We start from the raw sequence: 17,089 nt of genomic DNA on the forward strand, positions 1-17,089 counted from the left end.
CATTTCCATAACTTTACATTTGCTCGTGTTGAATTCTAGTAGCCATTTCTCTGACCATCTCTGCAATCTGTTCAGGTCCTCTTGGAGGATCCTGCAATCCTCATCTGTCACAACTCTTCTCATCAACTTTGCATCATCCGCAAACATCGACATGTAGGACTCTACGCCTGTAAACATGTCGTTAACATATACAAGAAATAGAATTGGTCCCAGCACCGATCCTTGTGGTACTCCACTTGTTACTGTTCGCCAGTCCGACTTCTCGCCCCTTACCGTAACTCTTTGGCTCCTTCCTGTTAGGTAGTTCCTTATCCATTCTAGGACCTTTCCCCCCACCCCCGCCTGCCTCTCGAGCTTGAACAGCAGTCTCATGTGCGGTACTGTATCAAAGGCTTTTTGGCAGTCCAGAAATATGCAGTCTGCCCATATTCTGTGTATTCACATACACATACACACATTCACATACACACAGTCTGTGTGTGTGTGTATGTGTGTGTGTGTGTAAATGTGTGTGTGTGTGTGTGTGTGTATGTGTGTGTGTGTGTGTGTGTATGTGTGTGTGTGTATGTGTGTGTGTGTAAATGTGTGTGTACACATCACGAAAGTTAGCAAGTGATGAAAAATGTGAGTGTCAGACCACGGAGGAAGAATTGAAACAGGAATATCCTTAAGTAGTTTCTTATTTAATAATACATCTTCAGAAAGATGGATTTACAAGTCAGCAGACTGGATATATAGGCAGGAAAGAGGTCAATTGAAGTGAGGTACAATGACATATGAATAGGATTCAATGGATATAAATAGGAACTGCCTCATAAGGGCCACTAGGCCTTCTGCAGTTACCTTCATTCTTATGTTCTAATGTCTTCAGTGAGATCGTGGGTATTAATAGGGAATTAATGAGACGGTGGATGGTGCCGACACACCCAGCATGGTGTTGAGCTGTCCTTCAGGAAGGAAGCGGTGCGGTAACGGGGTTGACTCACTTCCTTGGCCGGTAATGGTATTTGTTGTATATATATACGTACAATTCTTGATTTCTACAACTTCCTCCTCGGCTGCAGCAGCTTAGTCACGAACAGACAACGTGGCTCCCGGCTGCGTCACGAACCACCAACCACCCCCCCTCCTCCCTCCCTCCCTCCCTATGCTTCCCATATTCAATCTTCACGTCTAACTTTGAGCTATAACTGGCTTATTCATAGATTATAGTTTATTTATGCAACAGCACTCTCGCCACCCACTTGATTAAATGTTCGTCACAATTTGAGGCATTTTTAAGGTCAATACTTTCAAGGTTGCCCACCTTGCGCGACTCCCTGGAGAACCATTGTATGTTTACAATACCAGACGAAGGTTGACCATTAGGCTTCAAGTATTGGATCATATTAGATGGCGTCACTCAAACACCGATCTTGGTCTCATCGCTTTACTCGTAGAAATAATACAGTGGAAAAATAAGTCGAACGAACGCTTAAATGACAGTGCTGATTTACGCTTCAAACTATTTTCACTTTAAATGCAACAAAATAAATTAGAAAGTAATCTCAGTGCCGGTATACAAACACTTCTAAGCAACTGGATAAGCTGTATACACGCACGCACGCGCGTAAACACACACACACACACACACACAACATACAATATGGTGATGAACCCTCCAAGAGTTCAACAGCAGCAAGTGTACGGTGATGAATATAGGATCAGGAGCCTGGAGACTGAAAGACTTAATACACGAAGGGAAACTATCTCCCTACAATTAGAGAGAGAGACCTGGGAGAGGACATGACACCAAACCTAACTCCAGAGGCTCAAATAATTAAAATAACGTCAGCCGCCTACCAAGTCACAACATCCTTCACAAACTTGAATAAGGAGGCTTTTAGATCACTGTATATCACCTATGTGAGGCCGGTCTGAAGAGTATGCCGCCCTACCGTGGAGCTCCCATCTAAAAAAAAACACAAGCTCAAAAAGATGCATAAGATTGCAACGAAACTCGTCCCAGAGTTGCGAGAGATGACGTACGAAGAGAAACTGAAGAAATTAAACCTGCCGACGTTAGGAGGGGAAGGGGAGACATGATACAGACGTATAAAATACTTACGAGGGATTGACGGGAAAGGCTTACAATGAATACCAATAGAACAAGGGGGCCACGGATGGAAGCTTGAGACTCGCATGTGCCATAAAGATGTTGGAAAGTTTTCTTTTAGCGTAAGGGTAGTGAGTAAATGGCATGACCTAAAGGAGCAGGTTGTAAAGGCAAACTCCATTCATAACTTTAAAAGCAGGTATGATAGGGAAATAGGCCAGGAGTCATTGTATTAGACAACCAACGGCTAGAAAAGAAGGATCCATGAATTAGACCTTGATCCTGCAGACAAATTGGCAAGTACAAATAGGTGAGCACACACACACAAATTCTTTGAAATATACGACGAAAACAAAATAATTTATACCAAAATAGAGATGCAGAGAGGAAAAGAGAAGACAATTAGTACAATATAGGAAGAGGCCCACCAGCCCTCAAACGTACCAGCACTAAAAATAAGAAAGAAACATTTCTATAAATTCATTAAAAGCAAACTTCATGTAAAGAATAAAATCCAGAGTTGAGAATGGGGGAACATATTCACAGAAAATGAAAAAGAAATGTGCAAAACACTAAATGAACAGTTCCAATGTGTGTGTGTACCAAATGAGGTTTTCAGAGAACCAGCCACAATGCCATTTTCAGAGAACCCAATAGAGTACATAGAGGCGTCTCGAAATGAAGTGGGGAAATTACTAAATGGCCTGGGACGAAATACAGCAGTTGGAACAGATGGAGTTTCTCCTTGGGTGCTGACTGAATGTGGAAATGAGTTAAGCATTCCACTTCAATTGATATTCCAAACATCTTTGTGCATAGGAACCTTAACAGATATATGGAAATAGAAATAGGTTCCAATCGACAAAAATGGTAGTAGAGAAGACCCTCTAAATTATAGATATTAATCATTAACATGCGTGGTAGTCAAAACATCAGACAAAATAGTTAAAACCAAATGGGTACAACACCTGGAGAGTAATGACATAATAACACAGTATGGTTTTCCAACAGAAAGTTCCTGTGTAACAAATCTACTTAGAGCCACAGAGAGTCTACAGGAAAGAGATGATTGGGTTTATTATATCTAGACCTAAAAAAGGCTTCTGACAAAGTCCCACACAAAAAGTTGCTTTGGAAACTGGAACACGCTGGAGGGGTGACAGGGAGACTTCTAACATGGATGAAATTTTTTTAATTGACAGACAGGTGAGGGCAGTAATCAGAGGCAATGTATCTGACTAGAGGAGTGTTACTGGCGGAGTATCACAGAGATCAGTTCTTGCGGCAGTAATGTACATCGTCTACATAAATGATTTACCAGAAGGAATACAGAATTATGTGAATATATTTGCTAATGATGCTAAGCTACTAGAGAAGATAAGAAACTTAGATGATTGCCATGCCCTTCACAATGAGCTAGATAAAGTAAGTGTTTGGAGCACCATGTGACAAATGGAATTCAATGTGAAAAAATGTCATGTTATGGAATATGGAACAGGAAAAAATAGACCACACACAACCTACAAATTATGTGGAAAGGACTTAAAGCACTCTAACAGAAATCTAGGGGGTAGTTCTGGACAGTAGACTGTCCAGTTGGAAACTGACAACTGGACAGTTTCGTTGAGGAAACGTTGACGTTGGGAAACGTTAGGAGGACAGGCTGGGTGGAGGCCAAAACCGGCAGTAGTTTCAAAACGTTATATGAGTGATAATAATAATAATACTTTTAGATAAAAGTTCAAAGAAAATGAGTTACAGTACAAGCCGAATGTTGGATTTCAAACTAGAGGTAGTATATAGTAGTCCTGAAGCGACTAATACGCACAGCGTTTGGGGCAAAAGCTGTGCGTGAGTGCTGGGAAGACGAGACACCACATGCGTACCTCTCCCCTGTAACTATATTTAGGTAATTACACACACACACACACGACGAGAGAGAGCGAGAGATAATTTTATGCATGTATGTAATGTGAGAGAGGTGTGACAGGTGTTATCATCCTGTGTGTGTTACTCTCCCACTGCTTCCATAATGTATGTTGTGATCATGACCAAGCAATCACTTCATGCTTACTTAACCTCCTCCACTCCACTCATTACCATTGACAATATACATAAATGCACACTTGCCTTTCATTCATCTGCTATCATTCACAAAAATAACGAAACGCTGTTTATCTGAATATGTAAACACACACCTCATTGATATTCTGCTCGCCTACACTGACAAAGCAACAACCAATATAGAACAGTCCACGTGGTTCTCTATACATGCATATAACGCCTAACTGTACAACAGGGTAATAAACTATGCTGCTAAGGCACCAACTCAAGTGCAAGGCTGGGATGATCTGTGACTGGGGCGCCGGCGAGAAACAATGGGCAGAGTTTCTTTCACCCTATGGCCCTGTTACCTAGCAGTAAAATAGGTACCTGGGTGTTAGTCAGCTGTCACGGGCTGCTTCCTGGAGGTTGGAGGCCTGGTCGAGGACCGGGCCGCGGGGACACTAAAGCCCCGAAATCATCTCAAGATAACTAGTGTACTCGGAACACCTGGTCAACATAATTTCCTCAAGTTTTCTTGTACAATCTGGAGGACCATTTACGTAAGTTAAGCGCTTCAGGAGTCGCGCATGGATGAAGGGAACAGGGAAGCCCTGGACACCCAACTCTCACATCTGAAAATGAAGGAAGTCACAACATTTCGGTCTGTCCAGGATCATTAAGACCGGGACGGACCGTAACGTCGTCAGTCGTCTCCGTCGGCAATAATAATAATAACAAATCACCTACTTTATTTTCAGATGTGTGGGTTTGGTGTCTACTTTTCAGCCACGTTTTTGTGACTTGCTGCCCGCATAAAAGCACTATTCATAATGGGAATAACGAAAGTAGCGGACATAGCTGGAAAATTTAGATGTAATGAGCCACAGAGACGTCCAGTATAACTGTGTGTAAGGGGTAACAAATGGAATACATAGGAGAATGTTGCAGAAGCAAATTATATTAATTAAAATATATAAAAATATATTATATTATTAAAATATATAAAAATATATTATATTATTAAAATATATAAAAATATATTATATTATTAAAATATATAAATTATATTTAATTATATTATTAGCTTCAAAAACATGTACATGTGGAACTGAGTTACGAGTCTTGGGAATCCTGTAATTTATTTATTACGGTAGGCGTGAGGTTTGAAGCAGAGGAAGGACATTTAAGCCAAAACATACACCACAGCCAAGCCTAGTCCTAATGTAACAAGGGCAGGAAGCTACAGATAAGCTTGGACAAACAGGAGGAATGGTCGCAAGAAGCGAGTGTGCAAAGTAAAAGTGAGAATGAGAACAGCAGACCGAGAATGTGATGATAAAAGCGAGACATGAAAAAAGCATTAATGATGATAATTATTAATAACAATATACATAGGGTATGCTATTTTTTTATTTAATTTTTTTATAATGCCACTTCCACTAAATTAGAAGTGGTTTCTAATCCACTTCCAATTTAGTATTTCGTCCCAGATGAGTAATCGAATGGCGCCAACTGGTGTCCCGGGCCAGTTCCACTAACCTGGGGAACACTGCCAAAGTACAGCTCATTCTGTGCTACACAATGTAGCTAAATTTATTCATATAAAATCCCGTGTATCTGGTTTGAAGGGACACTAAACAACAAAGGAAAATAACATACCCATGCTAATCATTAGGGCTACATGGAGTCTTCAGCTCTTGGACCCCTGCTTTCAGCAATGACCGATTTTATTAAGTGACTTAACGCTCCAAGCTTCCCATGATAAGCCTAAATCTTCATTCGCTTTCCATATTCGAAACGCATACATTACAAATGTTTCCCTTACGAGATAGATCATAGGCTACACCATCAACTATCATATCGGGTCCCAGCTTCATAAATACTATCTATATCTATTGGAGAATGTCTGTGTTTGCACTGTGTCCAAGGTTGTAGTCCAGATGCATGGGGCTAGCCTCACCTAACTTTGCAGGGTGAATGGTCTAGGGTACAGGAAGCACAGAGACCGGTCGGGGTCAGCTCCAGTGTCACACTTAAAATAATATAGGCCTCTAACCATCCCCTCTCCCCCCAATGCAATTTTCATAAAGTCTGAAATAATTGCAGATGTGTTTTCCAATGAATTTTGAAGTTATTACCAATGTTTCCTTCCCCGCATTTTCATGATTTACACAAAAACGATACAATTAATTTATATATAACAATCGTGGCGTCACAAAGACGCGAAATTTCTAGACCAAAATATTAAGTTATGTTTCCCCACCGGCAGCCGACGTGTTTTGGCAGTTTCCGCCCAGAGTGTGTCTTGTTACCTGGTTGTTACCTGGTTGATGGGGTTCTGAGAGTTGTTCTACTCCCCAAGCCCGGCCCGAGGCCAGGCTCGACTTGTGAGAGTTTGGTCCACCAGGCTGTTGCTTGGAGCGGCCCGCAGGCCCACATACCCACCACAGCCCGGTTGGTCCGGCACTCCTTGGAGGAACTGTTTAGTTGCTCAACCTTAGTGCACGAGGACGGAAAGAACACTCATTAACTTAGCTGAATTGTAGCCAGAGTTCCACATTTAGTGAATTTGTCTTCCTTTATCTGACTAGGCAATTAACCATTTCTTGTTCGGCATCCTATGGTTGTGCCTTATCTCGAGTGACAGGTTAATTACCTGTTATGCTCTACACACATTGTAAACCTCCATTATCAGCCTGATACTTTGTGTTTAATTCAGACTACGAGTTCCTTATAGGTCTCCGTGTAATTGATTACTTAACATTTCATGCCTCTTGTGTATTCACGCAGACTTTCGTGTCGGCTTTACTATGCAAACACTTACTTTCCCATTCCTGCCGTGTTTCGCTTTCAATAACATAGAAATATGTATAAATGTCGTACCTAACTGCCAGACTTGCCTAACAAGCTGAATTTTAGACCAAACTGCTACAGAGTGGCTGGGTGCTGCAACAACACCACACAACATTGCTCGCCTCACAGCAGTAGCAGCCTCACAAGCATGGGACTTCCTGTTAGCAACCCCAATGTCGGCAACTGGCACCTGTCTCACACCACACGCCCTCCGAATTGCTGTGGCCCTCCGCCTTGCTGCCCCAATCAACAACAAATATAGGTGTATTTGCAGCGAGGTGGTGGCCGACAGGTACGGCCAACATGGCCTACTCTGCCAATGCACAGGGGGTGACACTCGAGGCGCAGTGAAGTTATCGACATAAGAAATAAAATTAGAAATATATATATATATATTCAAGAAAACTTGGCTTATTAGGCAAATCGGGCCTTGCATAGTAGGCCGAGTACTGTGTTCTGGCTACTAAGTACATTATATATATGTTGTGACGATAATCTCTTTCAAGAGAGATTGAGCCTGCTCTTCCCTACAAAGTACGTAAAAACAAAAGATAATATAGAAGATACGTACAGCAAGTATCTCCAAAACGTTTTGCCCAGAGAGCAAAACGTATCCAGCACACCTGCTACCTACCGCCACCGTAAACCGGCAAACTGCTTGTCCATTGCCTGCCTGTCGCTGATTGGCTGGTGTCCCGTCGCACCTGCCCTCCGCCCTCTGCCACAAGTTGATGTCTGGGCTGCAGTGGCCCAGTATTGTCAGAATATCTCAGTGCTCCTTGCAGTTGACATCTCTCGCTGGTAGACTAAGCCTTGGCTTTCGTGTACTAAGGGAGGTGGCAGCTCGAAGCCAATATTCCAGCTCCATTCATATTTATTTTGCTATCACTGTAACTCACTTGTCTTAACATAACTTTTCATTTGCCAGTGATTATTCATATTATTTTGTTTGTTGACTTGTCTAATATATTTTATATGCTTAATTTTATTCATGTCTTGTTTTTCTAACGTAATTAAAAATTTCATTGTTAAATTTACTTGTGTTTTGTGTGTCTTCCCATTACCTTACCACAGACGAAAGTTCCAGCTTTTCTCTTTTTTTTTCTCTAATGTGACGAGGCCCTGCCCCTAGCTTTTGAAACAGCCGAACACCAACGCTTTACCGTCACAATATATATTATATATATATATATATTATATATATATGGGAAAAGGGAGGGAAGAGGGGGATGGGGTAAGACGGCGAAGAGGAAGGAGAGGAGGGGGGAAGGTAAGAGGGACGATAGGGAGTAGAAGAGAAAAAAAGGGAGAGAGCGAGAGAGTACGAATGGGAAAGGATAGGAAGGTGTGGAATGTAGGGAGATTAATTTTAGGGACACCCGGAAGGGTTGGCAACAGTAGCAAGGATGGTACAATGGTGATTATGAATAGTGAAGATGTCCACTTACTAAAACGTGTTTATAGGCGCCTGACAGCTGGGTCGACAGTGCTTCGGATTCGTAGTCCTGAGATTAGGGGTTCGATTCCCCGGTGGAGGTGGAGACAAATGGGCAAAAAGTTTCTTTCACCCTGACGCCCCTGTTACTTAGGAGTAAATAGGTACTTGGGAGTTAGACAGCTGCTACGGGCTGCTTCCTGGGGATGTGTAACAAAAAAGGAGACCTGGTCGAGGACCGGGCCGCGGGGACGCTAAGCCCCGAAATCATCTCAAGATAACCAAGACGGATATACACCGCTAGAGATCAATATTCTGATTCTAGGTAATCTCCTTCGAGAGTCAGTCATCTAGAGAAGACATTACTTTTACAATGATTAAGATTTAGTAAAGTGAAAATGCGGGTCCTGTTCTTCACTGGACGACCGCCGTACACCTCAGCTAGTCAATCAAAATGAATGAATTTTTAAATGCTATATTTCGCATTAAAAAATAATAGCTTCTTCCGATTCTATCGACTCTGGGACCACACCACCACGGTGTGAGTGCTGGGAGGCCAGCCACACTACCAGTGCTGCCAACAGTGTGGGGGAGCTGGCCACACCACCACAGTGTCAACAGAGTGGGGAACCTGGCCACGCCGCCACAAAGTGTCAACAGAGTGGGCCAGCTGGCCACACTACCAGTGTCAACAGTGTGAGGCACTTGGCCACGCCGCCACAAAGTGTCAACAGAGTGGGCCAGCTGGCCACACTACCAGTGTCAACAGTGTGAGGCACTTGGCCACGCCGCCACAAAGTGTCAACAGAGTGGGCCAGCTGGCCACACTACCAGTGTCAACAGTGTGAGGCACTTGGCCACGCCGCCACAAAGTGTCAACAGAGTGGGCCAGCTGGCCACACTACCAGTGCTGCCAACAGTGTGGGGCAGCTGGCAACACCACCACAGTGTCAACAGAGTGGGGAACCTGGCCACGCCGCCACAAAGTGTCAACAGAGTGGGCCAGCTGGCCACACTACCAGTGTCAACAGAGTGAGGCACCTGGCCACGCCGCCACAAAGTGTCAACAGAGTGGGCCAGCTGGCCACACTACCAGTGTCAACAGTGTGAGGCACCTGGCCACGCCGCCACAAAGTGTCAACAGAGTGGGCCAGCTGGCCACACTACCAGTGTCAACAGAGTGAGGCACCTGGCCACGCCGCCACAAAGTGTCAACAGAGTGGGCCAGCTGGCCACACTACCAGTGTCAACAGAGTGAGGCACCTGGCCACGCCGCCAAAGTGTCAACAGAGTGAGGCACCTGGCCACGCCGCCAAAGTGTCAACAGTGTGGGCCAGCTGGCCACGCCGCCAAAGTGTCAACAGTGTGGGCCAGCTGGCCACGCCGCCAAAGTGTCAACAGTGTGAGGCACCTGGCCACGCCGCCAAAGTGTCAACAGAGTGGGGCACCTGGCCACGCCGCCAAAGTGTCAACAGTGTGAGGCACCTGGCCACGCCGCCAAAGTGTTAACAGAGTGGGGCACCTGGCCACGCCGCCAAAGTGTCAACAGTGTGAGGCACCTGGCCACGCCGCCAAAGTGTCAACAGAGTGGGGCACCTGGCCACGCCGCCAAAGTGTCAACAGTGTGAGGCACCTGGCCACGCCGCCAAAGTGTTAACAGAGTGGGGCACCTGGCCACGCCGCCAAAGTGTCAACGGAGTGGGGCACCTGGCCACGCCTCCGGGAAGTCTTGCTAATGTTGGAAATTTTGATTCTCGGAGAAAACTAGTAATGATCTTCTGGGAAGTGTTGATCCTGGCGGGTGTCGGAAGAGTCAGCTGACCAGCGGGTCGTCTTGTAAACACCAGTGACGTCATGTTTGCTCTCCTGATCTTTGAGGTTAAAATTTTCTACACCACTTAGCATGGAGACAGCCTGACTCAACTACCTCATGCTGGTCACAATGACATACTCACCGATGGAGTACTTCGGCGGAGCGTCGATAGAACGTTAGTCGCAGCCATAATCCTGTTGTTTTGACAAGTGATGAAGCGAGTCGGGTGACGGGAACAAGGAGCGCAGACACACACCGTCCTGGTCTGGGGTGGGCGACACCCGAACTGCTACACGCGTGCTCTGGGTGTCGCCTCCACTGGTCTTGTTATCGTACACCATAAACCCTATTCTCCACATTTTATTCTAACATGCTATATTTTAGTTGCAAATCCTCCAAGTCTCACCAAATATAATTACTGTATCCGAAAGGCATACTTTGCAAAAAATAATGTATAATACACTTAAATTTGCCACTATAAGGGCTCAGGCAATAATCTCTATACCCACTGCCGGACGTACGAATAATAAACGGCAATACCTTAATTTCCACTGTCATATAACTATATTATCTTAATAACATTTCAGTACTTTATAAATATCCCAGTAAGCGTTTGCGTTATTCGATAAACATGTATCACAAGAGAGCTGGAGCTTCAAACTGTGTGAGTGTACTGGCAACTGCGCCGGCAGCAGCAACACGTGATGTGGGGCTGACCAATATTCTCTCGCGGCTTCTCTATATTGACAAATGCTGTATTCTCCGGGTATTTTCCCCCTTACAAATTAAATAAATTACTGCAAGTATATTGAGCTACAGAGCTCAATATATTTGCAGTTTCATGAGCATATATTCGTAAAGGCTCTGTGCATTCGTATAGGCTATATATTTCACATATGCAGTAAATTATTCTTCATTGTTCCTTTGCTATTTACTTTGTGTTACATTACATATATATCTATATGTTCAGTACCCAGCAAGGGATCAGACTCACACACGTGAAGTCATTCAAACCATCAGCCGTGTTTGACAGCTTCACCACGCTTACACGTGGCAACACTTGCCATACATAAATATATCAATTAGATGCTTTATAATTTTACAATATATATATAACATTAACACTCACGTAATAAAACGGTACTAAGCTTAAACTATTAATTAAAGCAAATATACCATACGACACTGTGAATATGTTCCATCACAATAAAATAAAACAAAAATTAATAAGTGGCAACTCGCCGGTCGCGGCCCCAATGACATTCCTCAAATAATATAACAAAAATTTGGCAAAAGGAGGACAGAGGGGAGAGGGGGGGGGGAGAAGGGGAGTGGTGTGAGGAAGAGGGGAGAGGTGTGAGGAAGAGGGGAGTGGTGTGAGGAAGAGGGGAGTGGTGTGAGGAAGAGGGGAGTGGTGTGAGGAAGAGGGGAGAGGTGTGAGGAAGAGGGGAACGGCCACATGGCCTACATTATACACCAAGCTGTACCTGGACCACCCACGTGGCCTACATTATACACCAGGCTGTACCTGGATCACCCACAGTAGTAGGGATGGAGGCTTTGCGGTGATTTTGATTTTTTTTAGCTGATCACTGCTGTGTACTAAAGTTTTTTTTATGGAGGAAATTCGAGGTAAAAATCACCTTTGTGCCCCACCGGATTGACTTAACTTAATTGCTTAACTGTCTCAAGTGAACAGCTCCTCAAACAAGAAGATTAACATCTATCAACCCTTAAAAGCTTACGTTATCTTGCGGGTGCAAAATGGGGAAATCTTTTAAGAACAGTATCAATATTTGACAAATAGTGTTTTCCTAACTCAAACAATATGGGGTTTATTATTCTACACATACTTCGGATTTCTCTCAGGTGTTCACATTCACGTAGATAGTGGTCAAGGCGGTGTCCATCACTCTCACCACAGATTCTGCAACTTCGCTGATCAACTGTTGTTTCCATTCCATATCTCCATGGATATTTGTATCCAAGACGGATTCTCGCTATTACTGATTCTCTCCCTCGTCCTCCTCCTCTTCGGCCATAATTGTTGGGATAGCCAGCTGCAACCATGTTGTACCATCGTACAGATTCACTGGTTTGTGCTTCTATCCTCCTTTCCTCAGTTACCTTGTCACAGTGATGTTGCCTGACAATACCTCTAATTTGTAGTAGAGTCTTGGGTATGAAGTATTCAATATGGTCTCCTTCAGCACCTTCAGCAGCCAGCACATCTGCTCGTTCATTCCCACATATTCCAACATGAGAGGGGATCCACAGAAACTTGATGACTCTTCCCTGATTGGTAAGTACTCTCACAGCTCTCTTAATTTCAGCGACTATTGCAAAATTTTCTGCCCGATTTTTACTTAGGCTTTGCAGTGCTGCTTTTGAATCGGTGCAAATCACTGCACCATTAGTGTTCCTGTTACGGCCCTATTGTGTCACAACTGGGGTTCTTCTCTGATGTTATTAGAGTTTGGGTATCCGGCCCCAAGTTAGTAGTGGCTTTCAAGGGTTCCATAACGCAAGTTCCATAACGCAAGTAAATAAAAGGGGAAGGGATACAAATTCACTAAATTAAATATATATTCACCACCACCAATAAATAAATATACAAACAGTCACACGGGGGGTATAAACACAATAATGTACAGTCACTCGTCTTCCTCTGAAGACGCGGAATGTTCCACGGTGTTCAAGATGAGTAGCCCTGGTCCTCTTCTTTGTGGCCTTACGATGAATCCTTAGATTCTCTAGGCGAGTCTACCCCGGCCACAGGCCAGCCAAATCACAGTCCCACTGGGTACACCGTCGTGGAGGCCTTCAACCACAAATCCAGCCTGTAGCTGGCAGGTTCCAATCAGCTACGCTGCGTAGGCCACTCCACGACCGATACTAGGGTTGCGAGCCCTAGGCAGGAGCCTCGTGTGATTCCACAGATCACTCTCCTCACCACAACACCCTAGTGGCTAGTCTTCTCCACCAGTCAGCCCCGGGTACGACAATTCCAGGTTCTGCCACGTCACAGGCAGGCTAACACAACAGTGTTCATCCGGGGGTGACTCACAGCTTCTACAGCAAACACGTGGAGAGACTTAGGCTGCCTTGGGTAGACTGCCCCACCTTCCGATTCAGCAGTCCCAGGTCGACTCTGTAATCAGACACGTCATCAGTACTAGGGACACCCTAGGGCACCTCACTTACAGGCTTAGACACAAACGCCCACCTATCCACTCCATAGATGGCGTTGCTGTCTAAGCGTCACCTCACCAGAGGTCAGCAGCGGCTATGTCACGAGCTGATTAGGACGGGAAACCAGCCCCTGTGGCCGGTATATCCTGTCCTCACTAGATGGCGCCGTCCATTTGGAGGGGGTTTCGGGAGCTGACCCACAGATGGCGTGATCGTCACTGCTCCGTGCTCGGACGCTGGACTCGGGTCCGTAACAGTTCCGTTCAAGAAACCTTAACATCATAACAATGGCAGTTAGCTCTGCTTGCGTTGAAGAGGCATAGTTCTTAATACGTGCTTTTTCTTCATTTCTGCGTTGGAAAGTATTATCCTTGATTACCGTGTATGCTGCACCAGCCCTGCCATTGACAGGATTAGATGACCCGTCAGTGTAGATTTGATCTAGTTCATCTCCGGCTTCTTTGTAAATTTCCTGGAGATACTTGTGCCTCATTTCTTGTGGTATTGTGTTGGATTTTTTCGTTGCCATTTCATTGATGATGATCTTGCATGAGTCATCCTCACAGGAAGGTAACCTCTCTACAGGCAGGAGCTCACGGGCTTGCTCAAGCAGGTGAAGCTCTTCGAGGTAGCAGACTGATCTGTGATGCCATTTTTTGCTTCTAATGTTTCCTCTGAAAGTAGCACAGAGCTCAGTTTTTTCTTAGCAATATCATTGTAATGGGGATCTCTGGCTATCCTAATTGCAAGCTTAACATTCAGCTCTTTAATTCTGCTTTTAACACTGGGAAGGGACAACTCCTCTCGTAGATTAGACGTTTTGGCAGTTCTTGGAACTTCAAGAATGATTGTCATAGCTTCATTTTGAATGCTTTCAAGCCTTTTTACATCGCTTTGGGAGTAGGTGCACAGAACTGGTGCGGCATTGTCTATGACGGAGCGCACATAAGCTGTGTACATCATTTTAAGCACGGCAATAGAGGCTCCATGTCCATTCCAGGTCATAGCTTTCAGTGCCCTGAGTCGACTTTTGCATGTTCTTATGAGTTGATTGAGCTCCTCTTTCTTTCCCTTGTTAGAGCCGACAGTGACGCCAAGGTACCGATAGTGGTCAACCCATTTAAGTGTTACACCATTAATTTGCAGTTCTTCATTTGCTCCCTGCTTGTGATGGGAGTATGCCTTCGTCTTGTTTGTGGAGAGAGTGAAACCGAGCTCAATACATTTCCTTCCAAGGAGTTCAATGGACTGTTCAATTTTTCCCAAGGTGGGAGCTTGTATTAGGATATAATCTGCATATCCCACTTGTTGTGTTCCTTCCGGAAAATCAATATTTGCGATGGCGTTCATAAGTACATTGAATAGTGTAGGGCTTAAGACTCCGCCTTGGGGGGTCCCGAGTTCCATATTCATTGTTCTGGAGACTGCTCCATTGAAGCAAACCTTGGCTTTCCTCCCTGTGAGGTAGTCTTCAACCCATTTCATCAGTCTCCCCTTGACACCCATGCATGCAAGCTCGTCCAGGATCGCAATCCCCTGTGCTTTGTCGAAGGCTCCTTTGATGTCAACAAATACAGAGTACCTTGCCGTGTCATTAGCCAAGTAATTAACTATACAATTTGCTGTGCTCCGTCCTTTAACAAATCCATTGACCCCCTCCCCTAACCTGCCTATTTTGTGCAACAGTCGGTTTAGGATGATCCTTTCAAGCATCTTGCAAGTGCATGACACGAGACTGATAGGTCTTTAATTACCAGGGTAATTGGGCTTCGGTATGGGAACAATTATTGCGTGTTTCCATTGTGTGGGCAACACTTCACTTAGGAGTGACTTGTTAAACAGGTGGAGTAGTGGATTCCCAGACACTTCACACAGTGCATTGAGTATGTCGTAGGTGACGCCATCTTCACCAGGTGCTGTACTTTTACCCTTTTTCATAGCGCCCCTTACTTCTTGGGCTGTGATTGGTTCCCCATATTCGTCATCACTAGACAGTGCTCTTGTTATCCTAATTCTTCTGTCATCATGTCGCAGGAGCTGTTCCCTGCTGATTTCTGCAGGGAGGGAGGAGGAGGATGCTGCATCACTCCACTTGTGAATTAGTTCCTCAGCCTTACTCTGGGGGTCTTTGTGAGCCGCAGGCCGGGCTCTGCTCCCCTTAGCTGTCTGAATTTTTGCCCACACTTGTCTTGCAGATGTTTCTCGTCCAATAGAGCTAGTGAACTCAAGCCATTGTCTTTCCCGCTCTTTAATCTTCTCTTCCCTGGCTACTTGACACACAGTTTTAAACAACTCTTGGTTACTTTCAGTGGGATGTCTCCGGTACTCTCTACTCATGTCTCGCACATTTGCGTTAAGCATCTTTATGTAATCATTCTCAGACCATTTTATTTTCTTCCTGAGGGTTACTTCGCCCAGGTGTATGGCGCGGAACTCTCAGACAGCTCTCAATTTGGTGATTAAGGTCATCAACAAATGTGTCAATGTCTCCTGAGATTTGGTATTCCGTGAACCAGTCACTCATCCTGTTTATGAAGTGCGGCCTCATATCTGGTCCGAGTGATAGTCTTTTTCTTTTATTTGTCTCTTTCCTTCTCTTGCTCATGTCGACGGTGGTAATCAGTGCCCAGTGGTCACTACATAAACTGTGCACAATGTGTGTACTGGCATCCGTGTCCTGTGCATTCAGCAGGAGAGCACAGTCTAGTCTTCCTCCTCTGAGGTGAGTTGGCTGTTCATCACCCAGGACTCTAAGGTTTTCACTTCCCCTGACAAAGAGTGACAGTTTCCGTCCATTGACATTGGGCTGATGACAGTTGGCACCAAAGTGTGGGTGTCTGGCATTAAGGTCACCGACCAGCAGGGTAGGTTCTTCATTAACAAACTCGGGCAGTGTGTCAAGGTCAAGTTTATTCTGTGGCACATATAGGTTGATTATATGTAGAGCATTATTGTTTAAGTAAAGGGTTACTCCCAGTGATTATATGTAGAGCATTATTGTTTAAGTAAAGGGTTACTCCCAGTGATTATATGTAGAGCATTATTGTTTAAGTAAAGGGTTACTCCCAGTGATTATATGTAGAGCATTATTGTTTAAGTAAAGGGTTACTCCCAGTGATTCAAACTCATCCCCCATGTGCAGGTCATCAATAATCTGTGCGGGAATGTTGTTATTTACAAAAGTGATGAGACCCCGTTTTCTTTCCCCAGCGGGCAGGGAGAACTTGCGATAACCGCTGAACCTTGGGTTGAAGTCATCACCTACCATCGTCTCCTGTAGCACTATGACGTCAGTTTGGTGTTCACGGACGTACTGTATGATGTCATTAATTCTGTTGCGAACTCCATTACAGTTCCATTGTAGTATAGTGAGATGTTGTTCATTGTGATTATTCATTTTGAGGTTGTTTGTCATCAGCTGCACGTGTGTAATTATTATGTTCACATGTGTCATCGTGTATTCCATGGTGTTTGGTGTTACTGTGTGTACTGGCGTTACTGTGTGTACTGGCGTTACTGTGTGTACTGGTGTTACTGTGTGTACTGGCGTTACTGTGTGTACTGGTGTTACTGTGTGTACTGGTGTTACTGTGTGTACTGGTGTTACTGTGTGTACTGGCGTTACTGTGTGCACTGGTGTTACTGTGTGTACTGG

The 17,089-nt window shown here is 44.6% G+C and overlaps 1 protein-coding gene across 1 annotated transcript in view; it reads right to left on the reverse strand.

Moving 5' to 3' along the window:
• The window catches only part of LOC123745393 (uncharacterized), an 87,243-nt gene extending 76,701 nt beyond the window's left edge, over nucleotides 1-10,542 (reverse strand). Inside the window, exon 1 of the mRNA XM_045725905.2 lies at nucleotides 10,385-10,542. Coding sequence (XP_045581861.1) covers nucleotides 10,385-10,432 — 48 coding nt within the window. The 5' untranslated portion in view covers nucleotides 10,433-10,542. The remainder of the gene's footprint in view (nucleotides 1-10,384) is intronic.
• Between the last annotated feature and the right edge of the window lie 6,547 nt (nucleotides 10,543-17,089).

The sequence above is a fragment of the Procambarus clarkii genome, chromosome 44 (genome assembly GCF_040958095.1).
Source record: "Procambarus clarkii isolate CNS0578487 chromosome 44, FALCON_Pclarkii_2.0, whole genome shotgun sequence".
Classification (NCBI taxonomy): Eukaryota; Metazoa; Arthropoda; class Malacostraca; order Decapoda; family Cambaridae; genus Procambarus; species Procambarus clarkii.